The 25,183-nt window shown below is 45.6% G+C and overlaps 2 protein-coding genes across 10 annotated transcripts in view; both read left to right on the forward strand.

The window, feature by feature from the left end:
- SNUPN (snurportin 1) overlaps nt 1–10,294 on the forward strand; it is a 36,469-nt gene extending 26,175 nt beyond the window's left edge. For all 9 annotated transcript variants that reach the window (XM_058736988.1, XM_058736991.1, XM_058736990.1 and 6 more), the window contains 6 exons: nt 2,017–2,121; nt 2,341–2,437; nt 4,549–4,646; nt 6,487–6,564; nt 8,170–8,250; nt 9,701–10,294. In XM_058736988.1, coding sequence (XP_058592971.1) covers nt 2,017–2,121; nt 2,341–2,437; nt 4,549–4,646; nt 6,487–6,564; nt 8,170–8,250; nt 9,701–10,021 — 780 coding nt within the window. In that variant the 3' untranslated portion in view covers nt 10,022–10,294. The remainder of the gene's footprint in view (nt 1–2,016; nt 2,122–2,340; nt 2,438–4,548; nt 4,647–6,486; nt 6,565–8,169; nt 8,251–9,700) is intronic.
- A 10,779-nt stretch (nt 10,295–21,073) lies between these two features.
- PTPN9 (protein tyrosine phosphatase non-receptor type 9) overlaps nt 21,074–25,183 on the forward strand; it is an 83,026-nt gene continuing 78,916 nt past the window's right edge. The window contains exon 1 of the mRNA XM_058736995.1: nt 21,074–21,836. Within this exon, the coding sequence (XP_058592978.1) occupies nt 21,774–21,836 (63 nt within the window). The 5' untranslated portion in view covers nt 21,074–21,773. The remainder of the gene's footprint in view (nt 21,837–25,183) is intronic.

Genomic DNA, 25,183 nt, shown 5'->3' on the forward strand with positions numbered 1-25,183 from the left:
ATGACTAATGATATCCAGCATCGTTTTCACATGCTTATTAACCATTTGTATATCTTTTTTGGAGAAATGTCTACGCCCCTTTTTCATTGGGTTGCCTTTTATCATTAAGTTGTAAGAGTTCTTTATATATTCTAGATACAAGTCTCTTATCAGATACATAATTTCCAAGATTTTCTCCCATTCTGTGGGTTATCTTTTTATTTTGCTGTTGGTATCAGTGGCAGCACTAAAGTTTTAAATTTTGGTGTAGTCTTATTTATGGCTCCTGTGTTTTGTCATGTGTGCTTTTGGTGTTGTAGCAGTACCATTCTTTAAGGAAGTGTTGATTACGCCTTGGTTTAAGATTCGGTAACAGAGAGTGGTGTTGCTATTAACAGGGCTACAGGATGTAGAAAGAGAAAGGGGGGGTTTCAGGGATGGAAGGTACTTGGGTGACCAAAGGCAGTGAATCCTGTTTTGGGTACATTGAGTTTAAGGTACAGAGAGAGCAAGCAGAGAAAGAGATACCTCCTGGACAGGTGCAAATATGGGTCTGGAGGAAAGGAAAGCAATTTGGAAATGAAAAAGAAGGAGAATTAGGAGGTGTCCTCTCAGAAATGGCAGGTGAGACTGCAAACATAATGCGGTCCAGCCCCAGTGGGGCAGCATCTAAGAGAAAAGAAGGGGAACCTAAAACAGCCTCCTGAACATTCTCTACGTTGCTTTGGGGGAGCATTTGGAGGACTGTTTGGCAGGAAAAAGAATAGCACCGTGTCATGGGGCTAAGGGAACATGCGTCAAGGAGGACAAAGAGGTGGTGACAAGCAGTGTCACACCAGGAGTGGAGCCGGGAGGATAAGGTGGGGGAGAGGGAAGAGAGAGAGGAGGTCACTGATGGCTGTTGGCAGGGCTGCTGGCAGGGCTGCAAATCTGGACTGAGGGTGTCAGAGTGGGCAGGAGGGCAGCATCAAGAAATATGAAGTTGTTGGGGCGCCTGGGTGGCTCAATCGGTTAAGTGTCCGACTTTTGATTTTAGCTCAGGTCATGATCTTGTGGTTCATAAGCTTGAGCTCTGAGTCAAGCTCTGTGATGACGGTGCGGAGCCTGCTTAGGATTCTCTCTCCCTCTCCCTCTGTCCTTCCCCACTTGTGCTTTCTCTCTCACAAAATAAATAAACTTTAAATAAAGAAAAGAAATATAAAGTTGTTTTAAAAAGGAGAAAGTGGAATAGTTTAACAGAAACGCAGTGATTAAAGGTTTTCATTTTTGTTTTGTTTTTTATGATTAGGGCTTGAGCATTTTGTGGGCCAAGGGGAAGGAGAGATGAGAGATTCCGTGGGAGGGAGTAGTTGATAGGCCAGTCTCTGTGTAGATGGGAGGGATTGTGAGCCATGAGTGGAAGAGTTCATCTTTGCAGATTCATTTTGCCACCCGTGTCCCCCCACCCCCGTTTTTTAAGGCAGTTTTCCCAAAATCTTTTGGTAAGGTATTTGGGGTCACCAGTTTGAGAAATGATCTAGATTAAGAGCATCTCAAGGTCAGGGACCTTATTCATCTCTGAGGTTATAGCCCCTAGAACATAATAGTTATGAGAACGGCAGGCAGATGGACAAAGTAAGATGAGGACGAGGGTCCCATCACCCAGACACAGGAAGCAAGGTAGTAAGAATTATGGAAGCAGGAAATGAAGATGAAGAGAGAAGTTGAAGTTCACAGTGAAGTTCACGCAGCCTCCATTGAGTCAGTGTCAGTTGAGACAAGTCAACTAAGAGCAAGCGGGTGCAGGTCCACTGTCAGCCTACGTGTATTCTCACTTTATATATATAGGATATGAACTTTCTGTTGGTGCAGATGTCGCAGCAGCACACCGCTGCTGATTTTTCTTTTTAATATATATATATTTTTTAAGTAATCTCCAACACCCACCGTGGGGCTCAAACTCACAACTTTGAGATCAAGATTCGCATATTTCACAGACTGAGACAGCCATGCACCCCACCCCTGTTGATTTTTAACGCCATTTTTTGGTGTTCCCAGTTGATGCTGTCTGAGTGGTTGATTGACGTCCCTTCAGATCTGGGGCAGGAATGGATTGTGGTCGTGTGCCCTGTTGGAAAAAGATCCCTGATCGTGGCCTCCAGGGTGAGTAGTGGCCCCCTCCCTATACCAGCATGCCTAGTCTGTAGTGGGAAGGATTCTCTGCACTTCGTGTTCCTCATCTACACCTGGCATGGGGATTGAAAGGCTTTTCTGCAGGAGGGATTTGTCGAGAGCCATCTTTGCGCTGATGATACCTGCAGATTGTGAGGCAAGAGGGTGAGGAGACCTGATGCCTAATGGGAATGGTAACTTCCCACACAGGGCTTTACCAGTGCCTACACCAAGAGTGGTTACCGTGTCAACAGGTTTTCTTCCCTGCTGCCAGGAGGCAACAGGCAAAACTCAGCGACAGCAAAAGGTACCTACATAAAATTATCTATTTATTAAGTTTAAAAAAAAATTTTTTTGAAATACATATATATATATTTAAGTAATCTCTACCCCCAACAGGGGTTCGAACTCATGACCCCGAGATCAAGAGTCACATGCTGTACCAATTGAGCCAGCCACATGCCCCTGTTTATTAAGTTTTACAATTCGTAAAAGACAGTAGAAGTTCCTTGGTTATGTATTTTAAAGACTCACTTTTTAAAAAATTTTTTTATGTTTTATTTATTTTTGAGAGTGAGAGTATGAGCAGGAGTAAGGAAGGGACAGAGAGGGGGGGAACGGAAGATCTGAAGCAGGCTCTCTACACTGAGAGCAGCAAGCCCAATGTGGGGCTTGAACTCAAAAACTGTGAGATCGTGACCTGAGCCAATGTCAGGTGCTCAACCAACTGAGCCACCTGGGGGCCTCTAAAGACTCACTTTGAAAGCATACCTTTGAAACTGTATATCTGGATTCAGGCTATCTTCTTCAAGGTCAGGCCTCCTCAGCTGCAGAATAGATGCAGCCCTGTGAGGCCTACTGGGCAACAAATCCCTGGATTAAAGTCAACACACCTTTCCCACAGACATCCATTACAAGGTGACCCGAGCAGTTTTGGGGGAAAAGGTCCCTCAGAACGCTGAGTGTGAAGTATGATAAACTGTTGCTGGGGCTTCCTGCTAAATTTCCTTTTCTCCTATATTTTCTCCTGTATCATCGTCCAAACCTTAGCCTCTCCCTCTAACCTGAGCTTGGCTGAGGAGACAAAGATCATGGAGGTTAAATAAGTTGCTCACTGTCATTCATGGAGAAGGTGGCAGAGCTGGGCCTGAGGCCTGCTCTCTTTTCTGCGTGCTCAGGCTCCCTCGGTGGTTCCTCGTGTGCTTGGTACTGAGCCCAGACTTTTCTACTGGCTTTCAGAACCTCTCACACATGAGCTTTGGTTCACCCATCCTCATGTCTTTCCCCTCCGCGATGTACCCACTCCTAGCTTTGTTCAGCGGGCTTGCCTCCCTGCTTCCCACATGTACCATGTTCATTTCACCTCTACACCTTTGCTCATGGCACATCAGTTCTCCAGCCTGAAATGCCCTCCCACCTCCCCTCTGCCCTATTGTTTTAACCCTCTGATCTCAGAAGACTGTGTTCACATACCATCTCTTCCATGCAGCATCGCCTGCTGCTCCGATCTCGCTCCTCCGGAATTCCTGTTGCTCTTAGGTCGTGTTGTACAGCTCAGCTCTCAGTTCTCTTCTCTATGATCATCTTATCTCCTTCACTGGATTGTAAGGTTTTTAGTATATGTGCTGCCGAAGCGAGCACTGGATTATAAGGTCCTTAAAGGCAAGAATTACTTACAGGTAATATTCCACGCAGCTCATAGTACTTCCAATAGGAACTCAAAAGGGCATGTAAATTCAAATGGAAGATTACTTGCCTTTTGGACTGGAGTTTTTCTAAGGTGAGTAAATGTTCCAGTTTATTGAAAAGTTCAGAATAGGGCCACTGGGTGGCTCAGTCAGTTAAGCGTCTGACTTCAGCTCAAGTCATGATCTCACAGTTCATGAGTTCGAGTCCTGCGTCGGGCTTTGTGCTGACAGCTCAGAGCCTGGAGCCTGCTTTGGATTCTATTGTCTCCCTCTCTCTCTGCCCCTCCTCCACCCTCTCCAAATAAATAAACATTAAAGTCAATAAATAATTAAATACAGAAAATAAAAGTTCAAAATTCCCACCTGGCTTAAGAGTTGCCTTGATCCCACTCATGCTGTCCTACCTCGAGTTGCCCTTAACCTGCCCAGGAGCGAGAAAGGGCCGTGAAGGCGCATCTGGGTGGCTCCGTCGGTTAAGTGTCAGACTTTGGCTCAGTGTATGATCTCCCAGTTCGTGAGTCCACGCACTAACCGTGCAGATCCTGCTTGGGATTCTCTCTTTCTCCCTCACTCTCTCCCCCACCCCCCACTTGCATTCTCTCTCTCTCCTTCTCTCTCAAAATAAATAATTGAAATAAAATAAAAAAGAAAGGGCCATAAAGAACTTTCTCCCTAAGAAACTCTGATTGGAAAGGGAACCCTGTAGTGACTTTCTGCTCTGTGTCCCCAGACTACACCATTCTGGACTGCATTTACAGCGAGGTGAATCAGACCTACTATGTTCTGGATGTGATGTGCTGGCGGGGACACCCTTTTTATGACTGCCAGGTAGGGATTGATAGTCTCCTCATGTCTTCTCCTATTTTCTCCTCTCCTGGGAAAGTGGCCCAGCATGTGGGTTTGGTACGTGACCAGCTTCTTGGTATGCACAGGATGTGGTATATCAAGAACATTATCTAATGTTCCTTGCCTCTTTGAGTGTGTTTAAATTAGCTTTGTTTTAAAAAAAGAAGGAGGAGGAACTAAGGGAAGCACAGCAAATCTTGAGGGGAGAAAAGAGAGAAACGGAGTGGAGGGGCAGGCTGGGACTCTGTAGAAGCTGCAGCCACCCCCTCACTCTCTCTGGAGTGTGGGAGGATTGCTGGTGGGAAGGACCGTGGGCAGCGGGGATGGTACCTGTGCAGGTGGCACAAGGAAGAGAAGGTAGAATGAAGTCACCATCAAATAGTCTCTGGCCACCTCTACTGCTTCACAACCACATCCTGACCCTGAAAACAGCAGGGCCTCCTTGGTTTAACAGAAAGCCTCGAATCTCTGAGGGGCCTGCTCGGGAAGGAGATTTTCCAAGTGAAAAGGGGTCCCGATACTCTCCCCGAAGCGTCACCTTCCGCCAGCATTTTTCTGAGATTATTGATTCTTAGGAGTGACAGTAGCAGTCATCGGAGTAAGGCTAGGTCAGCCCCTCAGATTCCATCTCTGCTCCCAACACTGCCCTGTCACTGTCCCAGTTTTATAGTAGTGATTTTTTGTGTTCCCTGTCAATTAGTGTATCATAGTAGTTCTCAATGTGGTTAGAAATGCAAGTTCCCAGACCTACTGAGTCAGAAACCCTGGGGTCAACTCATGTTTTAATGAGCCTCCGGGCGATCCTTGTGCAGGCCCAAGTCTGAGAATCATGGGTTGTCACCGTAGGTTACCTCTTTCCATAGCTGTTAGCCAAAGCATGATTTTCCAAAGAATGCTGCTGAATTCGTAACAATAATAGCCAAGGCTTGTACTGCTGAGCACTTTGTGAGCATTATCTCATTGAAGCCCTTACAAGAACTCTATAAGGTGAGTACCGTTGTCATTCCTCATCGTACAGGAATGGAAGCAAAGAGCTACAGATGGTAAGTACCTTGCTCAAGTGCAGAGCCACACCTAAAACTCAGATCTCATAAATTCAACCTAGAGCATATTTTCCTTTAATTCTGTTGAAGGATGTTTCATAACATGTATTCACAACTTATAAATTTGGTAACTAAAACTACCTATATTTCTATAATATATAGAAATAACTGTGTTGTTGTTCTTTTAATTTTTAAAAGCAAAATAATGGACAAGAAACAAAAGGTACTAAATAGCTACAGAAGGGTACATACCAGTAATTCAGAGAATGAAGTATATATGAGAAGATAAAACTCTATAGTAGCTTCTAATCCTCAGAATTAAAATAAAACAAAGGCTAACATAATGTGCTCTGGAGTTAGAGTCCATGGAGTTAGGACCCATGGTATTTTCTGTGGGCAAATGATATAATCCCTCTGAGCCTCAGAGTGCTCGCCTGTAAAATGGAGATGATGGTAATCCAGCTCTCAGAGGGTGGTTGAGTACTAATCAGGGTGTGTAAAGTCCTTAGTATGGGGCCTGCCACATAGTAGGCCTTCAGTGATCAGTGATCAGCTCTACTACCATTAAAAATCCTATTGGATTTTAAGAAAAAAATCTCCAAAAATTTTATATAAGTATCTTTCTGACCTTATGGCAGTGTTTGAAGAGACATGAGATCAATGCTAGAAGAGCTTAGATCTTCATAAACTACATGACTATTTCGGATGGAGTGTGTTTGTTCACATCATCATTTGATGTGAGCAGCATTTCATCTTTCTGTTTCCCTCCTCTGTGGCAGACTGATTTCCGGTTCTACTGGATTCATTCAAAGTTGCCAGAAGAAGAAGGACTGGGAGAGAAAACCAAGCTCAATCCCGTAAGGCCTGGTGTTAGGATTGCTGGATTCTCTATGGGGATTGGTTTGGACTGGTCTGTTATCTAAATATAATAATTATGAATGGACTTATCTTTTTAATTTTGAAGGAGCATGGCATAATGGGAAGGGTGTGGGCTTAACAGCCATCCAGATCTGAACCAGTTTTGACTTTAACAATTACTAACGTTAACTAACAATTAACAAAGTTACTGACTTCATATAGCCTTAGTTTCTTCATCTGTGTAATAGGGTTAATAACACCTACTTTACAGAGTTGTTCTAAGAACCAAGTGATACAAATGTGCAGGTTCTCTTAACATACTTATGGTATACACTTAATAAATAGTGGTTGTATAAAATGCTAATTATTTTATAATTATTAATAATGCTATCTAGAATAATGTGATCTAGAATAATACTATCTCGAATAATGCTATCTAGAACTCCAGTACAGTGGTTCTCAAACTGTAACGTGCGTCAGCAGCGTCCGGAAGCCTGGTGAAACGTAGATGCCTGGGCCCTCCTCACCAGTGTTTGTGATTCAGTAGGGCTAGGGTGAAGCCTGATAATTTGTATTTCTAACAAGTGATGCTGGTACTGCTGGTCCACAGTGGACCACTGCTGGTCCACTTTGAGAACTTCTGCTCTTGTATGTGAGCTGAGAATGACCTCATCTAGTCAGCTGACTCCTTTCACAGATGAGAGTGTAAGCTCAGAGAGGGACTACCTTCCCCAACATCCCACAGTCCAGGATGAAAGCCCAAGTGCTTTTGCTATCCACTCTGATTAAATATGCGACAGCTATTTTCAGGGCATTTTATTAGCAAACACCTGTAGATTGGCATTTGATTGTACTTTGTGCAACACTTTTAAAAGCAATCGGATAACCAGTTACAGGACAATAAATGGGGTCAGTATCTACTGATGTTATCGGTAAGGTCCTGGGAGAACATGCATTGAAGAAGGGGAACATAGGAGCTACTCTCTCTGAAATGTTGTTCTAAGCACTCTACGTGTATTATGTCATTGAACCCGTGCAACAACCCCCATGAGGTAGATACTTTCATTATCCTATTTTATAGATGGGAAAGCAGAGGCATATACAGATGAAATGATTGGCAGAGTTGGGAGTCAAACTCAAGCAATCTGACTTACTAGAGTTTTAGTCCTAATCACTGTATTATACTGCTCAGTCTAAAAATCCTTGCTGATGTGGAAGGGGCTTCTCTAGCCCTTCTGTAGGACTGTCATATGGCTGCGAAAATAACATACAACCCCTAAACCTAGCACAGGACACTGGTTCTCAGTCCTGGGTGTGTGTTAAACTCAACTGGACAGCTAAAAAAAAAAAAATGCCTGGGACCCATCCCAGGCCAATTCAGCCAGAATCTCTGAGTGAGGCATGGGCTTCAGTGATTTTTAAGAGCTTCCCTGATGATTCTTGTGGATAAAGCAAGGTTGAGAACCTCCAACCCAGTAATATGGTGGGGGAGGGGAGGTAGGGAAGGATGAGACTGAACTTTTTTTCTCTGATACAGTTTTTACTTGCTAGAACCAATATTATTTGTAACATGTGCTAATTCTTTGTTGTAATTTATATTTTAGTTTAAATTTGTAGGACTAAAGAATTTCCCTTGTACCCCTGAGAGCCTGTGTCAGGTGCTGTCAATGGATTTCCCTTTTGAGGTAACACAAGCATTGTCTTTATTGCTCTGATGAGATTGCAGGACACAGGGAGCTTGGTTACCCAATGTCTTAGGATATCCTCTGACTTTGCTGTGTCAAAGCATCAGAAAAGGGCTGAAAGCTGATTCCTGGAAAAAGATGTGCCGCTGCCCTTCAGAGCCTCAGCTCTGCTCTGTTAGAGACATCAGAATGCCAAAGCTGCTCGTCTGTGTCCCTCATTTTACAGGTGGAGAGGTGGGGACCCAGGGAGGGACAAGGCTTCCATTCCTAGGTCCTTCTGGGGTGCCTGTTTTCGGCCACAAGCCTGGCTGCCATAGCTGACTGTCAAGTTGGGAGCTCCTGTGATGGACAGACCACAGGGGTTCAAACTCCTTGTCCTTCCTTCCTCCCAAGAGCAAATGATGGCTGGGGATGGCAGTGCTTTCTGAACAGTGGTGTGGAGGCGGGGTGACCAACTTGTCCTGGTTTGTCCAGAATTTTCTCGATTTAGCACCAAAAGTCTCATGTCTCTAGAAGCTCCTCAGTTCTCAGCAACCTTTTATCATCCTCAGAATCTACAGTTACCCTCTCCAGCCTCAACACACAGACTTTCCTTTGCCCATCGTACCCTTTAAAATTCTGCCTAGTCACGCAGAAGTATTTGCTTGAGCTTGATATAATTTTGTTAAAAGGATCACAGCTTCCCAAATGAGGAAATGGCAAAGGCTGAGTTGCCTTCATTTCTGAGAGTCAATTAAGAAGGTGGTAAGAACACCATCTTTATTTATAACCCTATGCCCCAGTGACAATAAATGCTTTTTAGAGATGAGTCACTGAATCACGGAAAAGAAAATGTGGGACTGTAGGAGGTCTTCCCGTTGAGAAAAACTGAGTTTCCCAGAACATAGCTTGCAGATAATTTAGGGGGAGGTCAGGCAGCCAACAATGGTGTGGGGAACAGGGCTTCTTGACAGCCTGTTTTCCCTGTGTTCAGCAGTCCAGCATCTTGGAGGGGCCTGTCCAGTTCTCCTGGTTTGTGCCCTGTGTGGAGAACATTCCCCATTACAGAGACATCTGAGTACTGAAAAGTACATGGGATCTGGGGACAGAAGACCTGGGTTCACATTGAATTTGTGCTTCATACTGCCTGGGTTTTGGGGGAGGCCCCCAGAGCTAGCCCTCGTGCCATCTTAAACACCCTCAATGGTGGGTAAGAGGGTGAAGTAGTGGGTAGGCAAGCACCCTGTAAACAGGAAAGTGCTGTTTATGTTTTTATTTTCTAAAATTTATAGATTTCTAGGTCATTTCTTCATTTAGAGAAATTGCATGTGTGAGAAACAAGGATTATTTTTCCACTGGCAGTGGTCCAGGAAAGGCAGTTGGCCCATTAGAGCGGCCCCCATATGCACAGGCTCTCCTCGAAATACATGGCCCCAGAAGTCACTTTGGTCTCTGATTTCCCCTTTTCTAGGTAGATGGACTTCTCTTCTACCACAAGCAGACCCACTACAGCCCTGGAAGCACTCCTCTTGTGGGCTGGCTGCGCCCCTACATGGTGTCAGATGTTCTTGGAGTAGCCGTGCCAGCTGGCCCACTGACCACCAAGCCAGAATATGCTGGGCAGCAGCTCCAGCAGATTATTGAGCACAAGAGGAGCCAGGAAGGCATGAAGGAGAAAGTCACACACAAGGCATCTGAGAGTGGACACTATGAGTTGGAACACCTGTCTACCCCCAAGCTGAAGAGCCCTCCCCATGGCCTTGACCCCCCAGGGAGCCTCATGGAAAACTAAACAGGGTGGCTCCTTGGGGAGTCACAGGATGGGGCTTGGTCCCAGAAGGAAGGCTGGGGAGGAGGACAATGACAACAAACAGGTGACTTCATTTTAGAGTGGACTTTCCAAAGCCACTCCAGCTGGAAACAGCTTATCTCCTATCTGAAATGCTGGCTCAGACAGTTGAGGGCGGTTTCCAGATTGGATGGATTTGGGATTTGAGAAGTAACTCCTGTGAAAAGTGTATCCCAGATATCTACAATGTAAATATATGTAATTCTTAAGAAAGAAGGTGTTTGTGATTCTTAAAACTTTAGATGGCCATGACCCTCCCCTACCTCCCCCTCCCCCCGCCCCAACCCGGGCTACCTAAACCATGACTGTTCAAGTCTTGGCCCATTGCACTGTTTTTAGCACTTAAGCATTCTGCTGAGTTTCCAGTTGCTGCTGTTAGTAACGTCATTTTCTAAAAGGTCTTACCAGGAACTGCAGTTCTTGGTATTTGAATGTGTTTCCTCTTCTGAGAAGTGTGAGTTTCTTTGGTTTAGACACTGCCAGAGATAAAATGCAAATGGAATTCATTCACAACTTCAACAAACATTTGCGCCTTCCAGAAGATAAGCCTTGTGCTAGGCCCCCCGTGATGTAGAGAATTATAGGGACAGGACTTGGTGTCTGCCCTTGAGGAGTTCGCAGTCCAGTGAGGAAAGACACCCACCAGCAGGACAACGAGACCATTGCTTTGGGGCTGAAAGATGCATAGAGCTTGGGGCGGGAAAGCAGAGGAGGTTCCATAGAGGAAGTTGGAGCAGAACTGAGGTTCTGAGCAGGACAGAAGGGGCTCTGCAGACAGGAGAGCGGGACTTTCTCACACAGGCAGCAGGGTATGCAGTTGCACCCTCCAGAGCAGGGCAGGACTCCCTCTGGGACCTGAAGCAGGTTCAGCACGGCTCAAGTTTAAACGAGGGTTGGGGAGCTGCCCAGGAGGAGGCTGAAGAGAGAGATGGGCCTGTGTGTTCTGCAGAGGTTTTAGATTTGATGTCATGGAAGAGCTCTGAGCCGGCCAGATCCATTCAGATTTGTCAAGTAGGCTCTTTGGCAGCTGTGGCAGTGGAAGATAGTATCTGAAACTAACCAATTCGTTTCTGCTGTGTGTTCAGGAAATGTGTCCCATTTCCTGTGGCCTCGATCTGCTTCTCACAGTGCTTTCCACCTTTCTAGGACTTCTTTTATTGGACAAAAAGACTTCACTATTCTAGTCCAGCAGTACTAGTGTCCTGTGGACAAAATTTCGGAGGGATGCAGGTCAGATCTTGTCTGACTAGCAGTTGTTCCTTTGTGTTGATTAATTCTGGAAACAGATCTGGGCAGAAGTGGTTAAGTAGAGCCCGATTACACAAATTCAGCACACTAGTGGAACTTGCCTCAGTGTTGGGCTCTTACAGAGTTGGGCTCTTACAGAGTTGCTCAAGCTGACTCTGTAAAATCGGAGAAAGAAGACAACTGTCCCCGCCACCATGATCCTGCTGGCTGCAGATTTAAGCATGCCTACATCAATAAACTCTTTTCTGAATTTGGGTCAATTCTGCAATAGGAACATTGTGCTCCTCTTGCCAAGAAGCATGTTGTCGGCTGTCTAGATGCTACATGACCTTCCAAAGGAAGTCTCTAGTTTGTATTCTTAGCAGGCCAACTATATCATTTCAGGAGCTGTGCATACTAGCTAGCGTCATAGAGACTTTGCCGCGCTCTGCTCAGAAATAAGCAGTCTGGAGAGACTGCTTCCTCAAAGGACATTCTTGGGAGACAGAACATACCAGCCAAACTTATCACCATGCACAACTTGATATTGTTGAATGATAGATCAAAGGATGTATCTTAGAGGAGTGCCCCTTCTATTTTTAACCGAGGAGCCAATATTATCAATCACTGAATAGAATGTGTCTTCTGGTCATATTTCTTATGAATTATAAAACTACCTCCTGTCACCTGTTTCAAAGATGGTCGTGTAAATAAGTTGTCGTGATTGGATATTAGTTTTCTGGCCACCCTTCTGAACAGCAACCAGTTTCTTTTTTGTGGAATTATCTCTTCCCCATGCAGTGTGGTCTGGTGGGACTATAATCTCGGGGAATTGCCTTCCTTTAGCCAAACATGAGGCTCATGACTCAAGATGGGCCAATCACATGCTCCTCACCAAGCATCTGTATCTTAAGCAGAGGAACAAAGAGAGTGAATCCATTGGAATTCATTTATTTTGTCCTCAGAAAGGCAGACGGTGTTGCTGAGAACTCACTGAACTGAACTGAGAACTCACTGAAAGCTGTTATACTCACAGGTAGAGTTTGTCACAGTGAAAGGAAACAGATTAGTTAGCCAAGGGAAGAAATGTATGGGGCAGAGTCCCAAAAATTCTAAGTACGAGTCTTCCAGTTGTCCTCTCCCAGGGGAATCATGGACAGCATTAACTTTCCTGGGTACTGTGTGTGACGGTACTCATGGAGTATTGGCAACCAGAGAATCTGACCTGAGCTTTGGTGTCCAAAGTTTTTACTGGGACTTGGTCGTATAGACCTGATTGGCTGACCCCAGTCTCTAGCCTCTCCAGAGGTCTAGCTGATAACACATGATCCAAAGTCCTCATTTCCCCCCAATCACATTGCTAGACTGTCTAGTGTGTCCAAAGACCCCCAGGTAAACACTTTTTTAGGACATTCCAAAGGCTTAGAGCTTATTTCTAGGAGCCAAGGGCAAAGGCTACCAAGAGCAAAGGCTACCCTCCCTTTGAGCAAGGTTAAATTCCTTACTATGTACTCCCTCTATTAGATTGCAGGTTCTTTGAGGTCACAGACCTGGTCTTATTCATCTGGCATTGTGCCTGGCACTTGTATTAATTAGTGTTGGTTGGGTGAATGAAATGATGAACTGGAATGAGAAGGCAGTCTGAGGGACAGCCCCTCTCTTCTCTACTGCATAGAGTAGTGACCCTGGAGAGGAGGCTGAGTGGAGGTATGTGGTGGACTGCTAATGGGTGGTTGAATATACTGTAGAGTTCTAAGAATATGAACTGTGGTTCTGTGAATGTGCCTAAAAGGACAACCTGAAAACTTTTCAGGATCGAAGCTATAGATTTCCAGCAAGGAAATGAGTAAAAACCTCACAATACATATTTTTAAGCAGATGTGGTCATTTGTTTTATGCCTTCTGATATGTAGGGCAGGAAAAGTAGAGAAAAGCCTTGAGATTTTGGCAACAGTATGACTGTTTGCTTTGGTAAGACACACTGATTTCTGAGTTCCACCCTGTCTTAGGATTCTGTGATTACACCCAGTCTTTACATCAAAACAGAACTAATTTTAAGGGGCGCCTGGGTGGGGCTCAGTTGGTTAAGTGTCTCTTTTTTTTTTTTTTTAATTTTTTTTTTCAACGTTTTTTATTTATTTTTGGGACAGAGAGAGACAGAGCATGAACGGGGGAGGGGCAGAGAGAGAGGGAGACACAGAATCAGAAACAGGCTCCAGGCTCCGAGCCATCAGCCCAGAGCCTGACGCGGGGCTCGAACTCACGGACCGCGAGATCGTGACCTGGCTGAAGTCGGATGCTTAACCGACTGCGCCACCCAGGCGCCCCTAAGCGTCTAACTCTTGATTTTGGCTCAGGTCATGATCTCGTGGTTGTGAGATCGAGCCCTGCCTCAGGCATTACCCTGAGTGTAGAGCCTGCTTAAGATTCTCTTTCTCTCTCTCTGCCCCTCTCCCCCATTTGCTCTCTCTCTCTTTAAAAAAAAATACAGAGGGGTGCATGGTAGCTCAGTCAGTTAAGCAACTGACTTCAGCTCAAGTCATGATATCACAGTTCATGAGTTCGAGCCCCACATAGGGCTCTGTGCTGACAGCTTGGAGCCTGGAGCCTGCTTGGAATTCTGTCTCCCTCTCTTTGCCCCTCCCCTACTCACATTTTGTCTCTCTCTCAAAAATACATATTAAAAAATTTTTTTAATTAAAAAAAAAAAGAACCAAATTCATTTAAAAATTTTGTTTCCCACCAAGTCCTGAGAAGTTTGGTCTTGGGTCTTGATTTGATTGTGACTTACCCCGGGCTCCCTCCCCAGTGGGTCCACTGCAAGGCAGAGGCAAGGAGAAGGGCCTGGGAGAGCTGAGAGGTTGGCAGTAGTGAAGACGAATTAAGAATAGCCTCCCCCAGGGGTCCTGGGTATCTCAGTAGGTTAAGCATCCAACTCGATTTGAGCACAGGTCATGATCTCACGGTTCATGGGTTTGAGACCCACGTTGGGCTCTGCACTGATAGTGTGGAACTTGCTTGGGATTCTCTCTCTCCATTTCTGTGCTTCTCCCCTGCTGGCTCTGTCTCTTTCAAAATAAATAAATAAACTTAAAAAAGGAAAAAGCATGGCCTCAGGCAGAGCTTCTGGGTGGCTCAGTCGGTTAAGTATCTGGACTCTTGATTTCAGCTCAGGTCATGATCTTGCTGATTAGGGGTCTCACTGAGCAGGAGATGAGAAGAGACAAAATTTGAAACCTGGATAGTACTTCTGGCTAAGACTTGGCACAGACTATTAACATTTGTAGCGAACTTCCTCCCTTCTTCCTTCCCTCCGGCTGGCGGTCCTTCAAGTCTGCCCTCTGTCTCCCTCTGCTTTGGCCCTGCAGGTTTTCTCCCCAGTCAGACCCGGGAAATAAAAGATGAAACTCCAGTCTGTCAGTTCTGCTTCTCTTTGGCAACTTTAACAAAAGCTTTTATAAGGGAGGAAGTTGAAACTGGTTCAAACAAGGTTCTGTCTATTTGTGGACTTAATTTGTCCATTCTGCTCTGGACTCCCATAAGTCAAAGTGAGTGAAAGCAGTGGAACTCAGATGGTACCTCCCTCTTATATCCAATGTTTTCTCATAAGCAACTAAGTCTCTAAGGTAACCAAACCAGTTTGGTATTCTCTGGTAAAAACTGGACCTTGTTGGCTAGAAAGGACAGATCCATTCTTTTAGCAAACATTCAGTACCACCTACTGGGTACTGTATATTGTGCTAGGTTCTAAAGAAAGAGTAATGACTAAGACATGATCCCTGCCCCCAAGGAACTCATGATCTAGTGGGAGAAATGGACAAGGAAGCAAATAATTAGAGTGTTAAGTAAACTCTAGACACAGGTGTAAGGTGTGGAAGTAACATAGAATAGTGACTGATTAACCTGTGATTTGGGAGCAGCAATAGGTAAGGACTGATCCCTAGAGTATTTGGGGTAATGGGGGAATGTAATCTACGTGGGATAAGATTTTTCATCTTTCTTGCAGGGCTCACCTTCAGCCATTCTAGTGGTGGTAGATTTAGCCTATGAGTAAACAAGAAAAAAAATGTATAGCCCAGACCCTGGTTAGCGGTATTATTTACTTATTTACTGTATGTCTGTTTGCCTTTTAGAAAAATAGCAGTAAGAATTTTGGGGGATCTTTTATAGCCAAAACATGTGTGTATAGCACAATACATCTTTTCCACAGGCAGTAGATATTTTGGAGCAATGTTTGAGAGGAGCTTTGGATTTTAGTTTATTATTTAAAAAAAAAAATTTTTTTAATGTTTATTTATTTTTGAGAGAGACAGAGACAGAATGTGAGTGGGCTGGGGCAGAGAGAGAGGGACACACAGAATCGAAGCAGGCTCCAGGCTCTGTGCTGTCAGCACAGAGCCCGACGTGGGGCTTGAACTCACGAGCTGTAAGATAATGACCTGAACTGAAGTCAGAGACTTAACTTACTGAGCCACCCAGGCACCCCTGTTTAAAAAAATGTTTAAAAAAGTTTTTATTTGTTTTTGAGAGAGTGGGGGAGGGGCAGGGAGAGAGAGGGAAGCAGGCTCCACGCTGACAGCAGAGAGCCCGATGTGGGGCTTGAACTCCCAAATCGTGAACTTATGACCTGAGCTGAAGTCAGACACTTCACCGACTGAGCCACCCTGGTGCCCCTTTATTATTTATTTTTGAAGGTGGTTGTCTTCACTGATTGATTCATTCAATAGATTTAGAAAGGCCTGCCTACTAGGTACTAGGCTCTAGATACTGAAGGGCCAGGGGCCAACAAGATACAAGTGGTTCCTGACTTTCTGGAGCTTACTGTCTCATAGAGCAGCAGAGACTAGGCTGATGGACGTAGAAACAAGGGCACAATTAGGAACAGTGATCAGCTCTCTGATAAAAGAATAAGAGGGCACTGTGAGAGAGAGCAACAGGGAGTCTCAGTGTAGGGAGTAGCCAATGACGATCTTGCTGAGGAGGTGACTTTTGAGTTGAGACCTTAAGGATGAGTCAGATTTGTCTGGTGAAGAAGGTGGGAGGAAGGGGAGGATAAGGTTTCTAGACAGAGACCTGAACCCTTTGCTTTAAAAGCAAAAAACAGGGGGTGCCTGGGTGGCTCAGTCAGTTAAGCATCCAACTCTTGACTTCCAGCTCAGGTCATGATCTTTTGGTCATGATCTCACACGGTCCTGAGATTGAGCCCATGTCAGGTTCTGCTCTGGGCCTGGGTGTGGAGTCTTCTTAAGAGTCTCTCCCCCTCTGCCCCTCTTCTACTCACACACATGTGCTCTCCTTGTCTCTCTCTCTCTCAAAAATAAATAAATTAATTAATTAAAGTAAAAACCAAAAGTACAATTAATAACACCCCTCCTGCCAACATTCCTCTTTGTAATTTATTTTTTACTTTCAGATTTCAGTTCATGTTAATTTAATAAAAATGTGATTTTTGTCTGTCACCTATATTTGCCCAACCCTATCCTCACCTTCCTCCCGAGGCCCTGCAGCCAAGCATTAAAAAATCTGAGGAGGCTATGTCAATACATGTGGATCTACCTTTATATTTTTTGCAAAATGATAATTTCAGCTATCTCATGCTGTGATGGTGAGATTAGATGAAGTCATTTAGAACAGTGCTTGGCACATGGTAGGGACACAAATGTGAACTTAGTATTTCAGTGTATGTGTGTACTGTAATTTCATTACTGAGTTTTCTATTGATGGACCATTATGTCGTTTCCAATCATTTGCTATTAGAAACCATTTGGCATCCCTAAGATTTGATTGACTATGATAACAGATAGTACCATACTTGATTTTGTTGGTTCAAGTGTGCAGTTAAAGGCAAGCCTTTGTACTCCGATTCTCCTAGGATTACTGATGAAAGCAAATCCAGCCAGCTCCCTTGTTCTTAGTTTTGTTACCCCTGTGTCTGCTCAGAAACTTCCAAACGTTGTCCTGTTAGGACTATGATAGGCAGCAGTTCTGGAGAGCTGTGCTCTTACACACCCACACGCCCACACACACAGCTGTGCCTCTGAAAACACTGCTGAGTTTTCTCTCCTAGCTCACTCTGTTAGATTTCTCCCTTTATTTACTTATTTTTCTTAATTTTTCAAAAAATTTAATGTTTATTTATTTTGAAAGAGAGGCAGAGTGAGAGCAGGTGAGGGTCAGAGAGAGGAGACACAGAATCCAAAGCAGGCTCCAGGCTCTGAGCAGTCAGCACAGGGCCCAACGCGGGGCTCAAACCCACGGATCGTGAGATCATGACCTGAGCTAAAGTCAGAAGCTTAACGCACTGAGATACCCAGGCGCCCCAAACCTCTCCCTTTATTAATTGTCTTCACCTGATCCCTGTACTAGGACTTTAAATGCCTGGATCCAAGTTCTAGCCCAACACTAATTAATTAGCTAGCTGTGTGACTTTGAAGAAATCACTGACCCCCAGTGTCCTGAGAATCACTAGGCAAAACTTCTCCTGTGTACACTCAGCAGTGTGTGCTTGCTCAGGTCCCGCTATTTCCTACTCCAGCTTAGTTCTAGAGCCATTTGCCTGCTCTGGGAGAAAAACTATATTTAAGTTACTATTTAAATTTGGTGGGGGGGGGGGAGATTATATATCCACAGCAAGATTTAAACACGCTATGCTGTTGGAAGCCAAAATAGTAATTACTCTTGAGGAGTAGTGACTGGGAGGGGACATAAGGGGGATTTTGGCAAGTTGGGAATGTTCTATTTCTTTTTTTTTAACGTTTATTTATTTTTGAGACAGAGAGAGACAGAGCATGAACGGGGGAGGGGCAGAGAGAGAGGGAGACACAGAATCTGAAGCAGGCTCCAGGCTCCGAGCCATCAGCCCAGACCCCGACGCGGGGCTCGAACTCACAGACTGTGAGATCTTGACCTGAGTCAAAGTCGGACACTTAACCGACTGAGCCACCCAGACGCCCCAAGGGAATGTTCTATTTCTTGATCTGTGTGTTGGTTATATGGGTGTGCTCAGTTTATGAAAATTCACCATGCTGTATGCTTCACCTTTCTGTATGTATGTTATACTTCAATAAAAAGTTAGCAAAAAAAAGAAAACCAAAAACTTAAAATGTGCAAAAGACCATATAGGGAAAAGTCCCTCTTTCCCTTCTGTTCTCCTGACTCTGGCTTCTCCTCTTGAAAGACAATCAAATCAGTGATCTTTTCCTTCCTTCCTTCCTTCCTTCCTTCCTTCCTTCCTTCCTTCCTTCCTTCCTTCCTTTTTCTTTCTTTTTTTCTTTTTATGTTTATTTATTTTGAGACACACACACACACACACACACACACACACACACACACACACAGTGCAAGCCGGGGAGGGGCAGAGAGGGAAACAGAATCCAAAGCAGGCTCCAGGCTCTGAGCTGTCAGCACAGAGCCTGACATAGGACTCAAACTCACAGACCATGAGATCATGACCAAAGTCGGACACTCAACCAACTGAACCACCCAGGCACCCTAACCAGTGATCTTTCTTCTGTATCCTCCCAAACCCTTTCTACCTATAAATAAGTTTATATGTTCTTTTTTTTTTTGTACAAATGATATCATTATGTACACTATTTGAGTCTTGTTTTTTTTTAATTTTTTTTAATATTTATTTTTGAGAAAGAGAAATAGAGCATGAGCGGGGGAGGGGCAGAGGGCAAGAAGGAGACACAGAATCTGAAGCAGGCTGCAGGCTCTGAGCAAGCTGTCAGCGCAGAGCCTGATGCGGGGCTCAAACCCACAAACTGTGAGATCATGACCTGAGCCAAAGTTGGATGCTCATCCGACAGAGCCACCCAGGCACCCCGAGTCTTGTTGTTTCTACTTCACAATATAACTCAGGGATCATTCCATATCCTTACATGTGGAAGAGACCATTGTGTTGTTCATTGTTGTAACCCCAGTATGTACTGGGGTTGGCAAGTCCAGTGCTTGGCATGAAAATATACTTGTTTAATAAATAGATTGCCTTCCAGAGAGGTATCCGGTTGCAATACTGAAACTGTAACTCTTGTATGGGATGATGAACTCAACCAAGAGTCAGCTTTATTGGTGCAAATAACCCGAGATAGAAGAAACAGATCCAAGTTCCAGGGGTTTCTTGTTTTATTCATGGCAAATTATGCTCAGAAACTGACATTATCTTTGCCAATAATTTAACACAGGTTCACTGCAGGAATTATAATTTATAATAATATTTCACAAGCCAGTAGCACACAGGATAATATCTCTTAAGTCAATAAAGAAATAGCATAATCTAAACCAATGATAGATTAATTACACTATCGTTGCAGACAAAGGGACGATGAAAGACATGAATGAAAGTCCAAATTTAGATGATGTGTACATTTCTACCAGTTGGTTCTTGGTAGAGTCCAACTAAAAGCGAGGTGTCAGCTGCCAGCGTAGGTCCCTCCCTGCTTGGGGCATGTGGCTATCAGGCTATGGTTGGCAGCCATAAGGGGGCTGCTCTGAAGGTTATGTCTTCAGAACATTTGCATATCTTGTGCCACTGCCTACAAGGAGTAGCCTGGCCGAGGCAGGAACAGATGTCCCTTCTCTTCCTCAGACTGCTGCACAGCTTACCACCACTGCTGACTAAGAGTAGGCCACAGTAGGAGCAAATGTCTCAAGATCTTTGGAAACCTATTTAGATCAGCAAAGAGTAGCCTTGTCCAAACTGAACAATCTAGAGTTACTGTTCAAACCTCCTGGTTTTTAAAGTTTAAAAGTCCATCACATGATGGACACCACTGGTGTTTCTATGGTGTCAGTGACGTAATGGTCCTCTTTACTCCGGGTGCAAGAGTTCGATAAGAACGTCCTAATACCAAACTTCAAAAACAATTTCATCAAAACAAATTAAAACCACAAATAACTTTGTTCCAAAACATGGATCTGAAATCGTGACGAGTCAGTGCACAACATTTTTCTAACCAAGGGCAACTTGAAGTTCTTATTTTAATGATGCAGAAATGAGATGAAGTCAGTGGTTGCTTCTGAAATCCTCGAAGGAGCATCAGAAGCCAGAGCACCTTCCTCTGTTGTCTGAAGACCTCTCCCTTGGATGTCTCTCCTAGCTCTCCAGGGCTTCAGCCATTAGGACTAGCTGTAGCTTGTTAGCTGGATCCCTTTTGGAATATTTCTTTTTGGACTGAAATGATGCAACAACATACTAGACCAGCCCTGCCTTCCCTGTGCCTCTCCTACGGATCCCAAGACTGTCCTGTAACACCCTTCACGCTCTTTGCTGTGATTGCCCAAGTGAAAACCCAAGGTTTGCAAAGGCTGTGTAATTCCGGCATCAGGTTTGAAATCGGATGCTGCTTTTGTGAGGGACTAAAATTAGCCATCCTGGTTATGGATTACAGAATACGCGCAACAAAGAGAAAGTGAGAGCAGGGTCTGTTCCTTCACCAGACCTCCTGGACGTCGCAGGCAACCTTTACAGGGTCTTCCAGTCAGCAAGTGACATGGAAACAGATGAGGATTGGTGGGTCCCTCACACGACGGGGCAGCAGCAAGTAACCCCGGCGAGGTGCCCGACAGCAGCTCGTTTTCAAACGAATGTATTCTCTTCCTCCTCCACGGAACTGAACCGTAAAACTCACGCCCCTTTCTTCCTCGTACCCCATCCTCGCAGCCCGGAGTCGCCGAAGCCCCTCCCAGCGCCGGTCCCTCCGGTCTCCCCTCCCCCGCCCCCTGTTTCCCCCGCCTGGGCTCCTCTCTGTCTCCCCCTCCCGGACAGCGTCCGCGCTCGGCCGGCCCTCCCGCCGCCTGTTTGTGAATGAGACGCTCAGTTTCTCAATGGAGCCGCGGGGGGCTCGGGCGGACGCGGTGCGGCCGCAGCGCTGGCCCTGAGCCCGGAGGGGGGCGCCTTTTCCTCGCTCCCTCCCCTCTTCCCTCCCTCCCGCCGCCGCGGCTTTTGAGGAACGGGACTGAGAGGCCGCCGCGCAGGTCGCCGGGGCCCGCATCCCCGAGGACTCCGCCTCACGCTCCGGAGGAGCCGGAGCGCGGCCGGGGGAGCCAGACGCCGAGGAGGCCGGCGGCCTTCGGGAAATTTCCGCCGAGACCCTCCACTCTGGGCTTAGAAAGTTCTTGAGTTCGTATTTCCTTTTTAAATCCCGGTTGGCTATTAGCTCTTCGCCGGCACCTTTTTTTTTTTTTTTTTTTTTTTTCCAGGAGAGGAGGGGGAGTGCGGGGAAAGGAGAGAAGAAAATAAAAAAGGATTTCCGCCCGGAGAGAGCGACAGTTGTGAGAGCTTTTCCTTCAGGAGACAGGAGCGGCGTTCGCGGCCGCCGCGGGCGCCCGGCCCCGCCGGCCCCACCATGCGCGAGCCGGCCTCCGGCTGTTGAGGCACGGAGACGCGGAAGCGTCGGCCGGCAGCACCGGGCTCTCGGCGCTCCCGGGCGCGTTCGGTCGGCCGGGCGGCGGCGGCGGCGGCGGGATGGAGCCCGCGACCGCGCCCCAGCCCGACATGGCGCCGGAGCTGACCCCGGAGGAGGAGCAGGTAAGCGGGGCCGCGGCCGCGGCGGTGGGTGTGTCCGGACCCCCGAGGCCTAGGCCGGCTTCTGCCCGCGGAGGCCGCGCGCTCCACGGCCCCCGGCCCGCGGGTGCCCCTTCCCCCGGCGACCGCGCCCCAGGCCGTCAGCCCCCGACCCGGGGGACGCCGCGGGACGCAGCTCCCGGCCTCTTCGGTCCCTTAGGCTTACGGGCCTCAGATCGCCCCTCCCCCATCCTGGTGGTAATTCAAGTTCCTCGGACTGGGGGGCCTCCCTTTCCCTCCCACCACCCTCGACCCCCGACGTTTGCTGAACACCTACTTGCCTTCGGGCCCTCCACCCCTATAAATGTTCAGCTTCTTTCCTTAAGGGTTTGTGGTTTTTTAAGGACAGGCAAAGTCCCGTTTGGGGGGAGGATTCCTGTGGGGAACATCTCCCCACCCGAGGAGAGTGGTGATAGGCAGTGGGTACGTAGATGCCCTAGATTTTCAGATGAGCCCCTCGGGCTTCTCACAGGGCTGTGGCAGGCCTACTTGGGCAGATTCTGGAAGATCCAGGCCTCATGCACCCGAAGCCCCTGGCCTGGACCGCCCTATTCAGCGCTCTCAAACTGGGCGCATCCCCTCACCCCCACTTCCCTACCCACCCTCCCATCTCATCTCGCTGTCTCCATCTTTCTGGAGCCTATGTTGAGCTCCATTGTCCCTTAAAGCTTATGACCTTCAGTTCCCAGGAGGAAGTGGTTTGCGGTGTCATTCTGGGGGTTTGGGTAAGGGAAAAGCCCAGGGCCCTTGTATCTTTCCCTCCCCCACATTCCTTTTGGGGAGACACGGACCACTCCTTCAGAGGAAGATTGGAAAATCTGCTAGCTGAGATTGGGAACCCTAAAGACTTTCCCTATCTCTTCCTTGGCACTGCCCATACCCGGCTTTAGCTATGCTCAAATATAGCCATAGTCTGATTTCATATTTAAAAAAAACAAAAACCTGAAATAAGAAAAAGATGAACCATACTGGTAACCCGTTTCAGGCCCTTCAGCCCTTATTCCCAAGGACCACATTTGGTAGCACAGTCTCTAGGGTGGAGACAGTCCGATTTTACAAACTAGTATTAGTTAATGGGCTTAAGACCTGATTTTTAAAAAGCTCTTGACTTTTCTCCTTATTTGCGGAGATGACATTTTTCACATTTGGCCTCAAACCACTATCTTGCCTTTTCACGCCTTGAGATAAAATCAGCATGGGAGAAAAAAAAAATTCTGCTCTGTAGGAGCAGTGGTAACATCCTGGTATCTGCAGTTGAGTGTTAATAAAATGCTAGTCAAGGCCTAGTGCAAGCAGGTGGCCAAGGAGCCTGTCCTTCCAGAATTAGGGAAATACTTCAGTACTAAGGTTGTGGTGTTGATTTTTTAAAGAGGCAAAACCCGTTCACTTCTTTTCCTTGGATTAGTCAGATTTAGAGTTTCTATGTTTCTATGACTTAAAGACATTAGCATTCCACTATGAAAATGGGATTAGGTTGCAAGTTAAAAAATTAAAACCAAGGAAAGCAAGTATTGATAAAGTCAGTGCTTTACTCTGTATAGAGTATTTGCATATACTTTTATAGTGTTTAGTAAAATCTTTGTATTTAGTGAAAATCTTTTACAGTGAATAAACGTGATGGGCATTAGTAAGGACTGGATGGTAACAGTAAAATATTTTTATATTAAGATCAAGAAGGTATGTGGGTTTTTAAAATCATACCTTTTCCTACAAAATGTCAGGTTTTCTACAAGCATTTCAAAATGTTGAAGCAAACATAAAAGTAGTAGCATAGTTCCAATTATTGTGATTGTAATGAAATTGTAAAATTTCATAGTTTAATATCACATAAGAGCACTCTTCACTGTTATGATTTATTTAGACTATGTTAAGCAGCCGCAAATTCATGTTGGTCTTATCTAAGTAGTGATCATGGGATATGACACATTCATTTCAAAATGCTGCCCCATTGCTGAAACCAATTTTATTTATTTCTTATCAAAAAATTTTTAATGTTTTATTTATTTTTGAGAGAGAGAGAGAGCGCGCGCGAGCGAGCGAGCGTAAGGCCGGGGGAGGGCCAGAGAGAGGGAGACACAGAATCATCCAGAGCAGGCTCCAGGTTCTGAGCTGTCAGCACAGAGCCTGACCTGGGGCTCAAACTCAGGAACGCCTTGAGATCATGACCCGAGCTGAAGTCGGATGCTTAACCAACCCAGCCACCCAGGTGCCCCTCAAACCAATTTTAGAACTTATTTTAAAGCTTGTGGCAGAATCTTTCAGATATCTTCAGTGTTGGAAACATCTTATCCTTTTGAGGGTCAATTTGCTTTTTGGAAATACCAATCTTTTGGAATCTTATAAGTAAAGGATCACACTAGGTTAACACAGATTCAGGCGAAAATGAAATACATTTAGGTCCTTTTGGGGGGTAGGTAACTAACTGCTTTAAAGATGTTTCTGGAGCAGATCTCTCCTGAATGGTATATTCTTGTATATAGTCATGTGAATCAGAAACCCGGAAGTTTCTTGAACATTTTGCTTTCCCTCAGGCCCTGTACACTACACATCATCAGATTTTCCTGAATATCTCTCGAATTCATCAACTTCTTCCACTATCACCATCACCCTAGTCCCCAAGCTGTTGTTAAATGTATCCTTACAGAACTTTTGTTTCCTACCTGATCATCTGCATTCCTTACTCTTATTCCAGAAGGCAAAAGCAAATTGAAAATCTCATTGTGTCTCCAGTCTGCCTCCCTGCCCCTAAAAGAAGCATTTATAAAACCCTTCAGTGGCTTTTCATTACTCTTGGGATATAACAACTCCTGAGTATGATCTACAATGCATGGGCCCTGAGTGTGGTCTAGAGCCCTAGCTAATTCTCACACCTCATCTTTCCTCCAGGCACACAGGCCTTTTGGTCCTGCAGTCTTGCTGTTTTCTCCTGGTACAGGGTCTTTGTACAGACTGCTTTCCCCTGTCTGGGAACACCTGCCACTGTTAACTCTCTCTTCATCCTCAGCTTTTGCTTCCTCAGGAAGGCCTTCCTTGATCTCCCCAATTAAGTTAGATCTGTGTTACTGGCTCTTAGAGTACCATGTACTGTCCTTTATATCACTTTTCACAAGTTTACACTATTTGTGGGATTGCATGACTGGAAGCTCCATGAGGGTTGGAACTGTGTCTACTTTTGCCCATCGCCATACGCACATCGCCTAGCATAATGATTGGCACTTAGTGTATGGACATTCTGGAAATACTTGTGGAACAAAGAGTAGTTCGGTACATGAATAGAACACAGCATCATCTCCTTTCTGAGGGGCTTGTAA

The sequence above is a fragment of the Neofelis nebulosa genome, chromosome 7 (assembly GCF_028018385.1).
Source record: "Neofelis nebulosa isolate mNeoNeb1 chromosome 7, mNeoNeb1.pri, whole genome shotgun sequence".
Classification (NCBI taxonomy): Eukaryota; Metazoa; Chordata; class Mammalia; order Carnivora; family Felidae; genus Neofelis; species Neofelis nebulosa.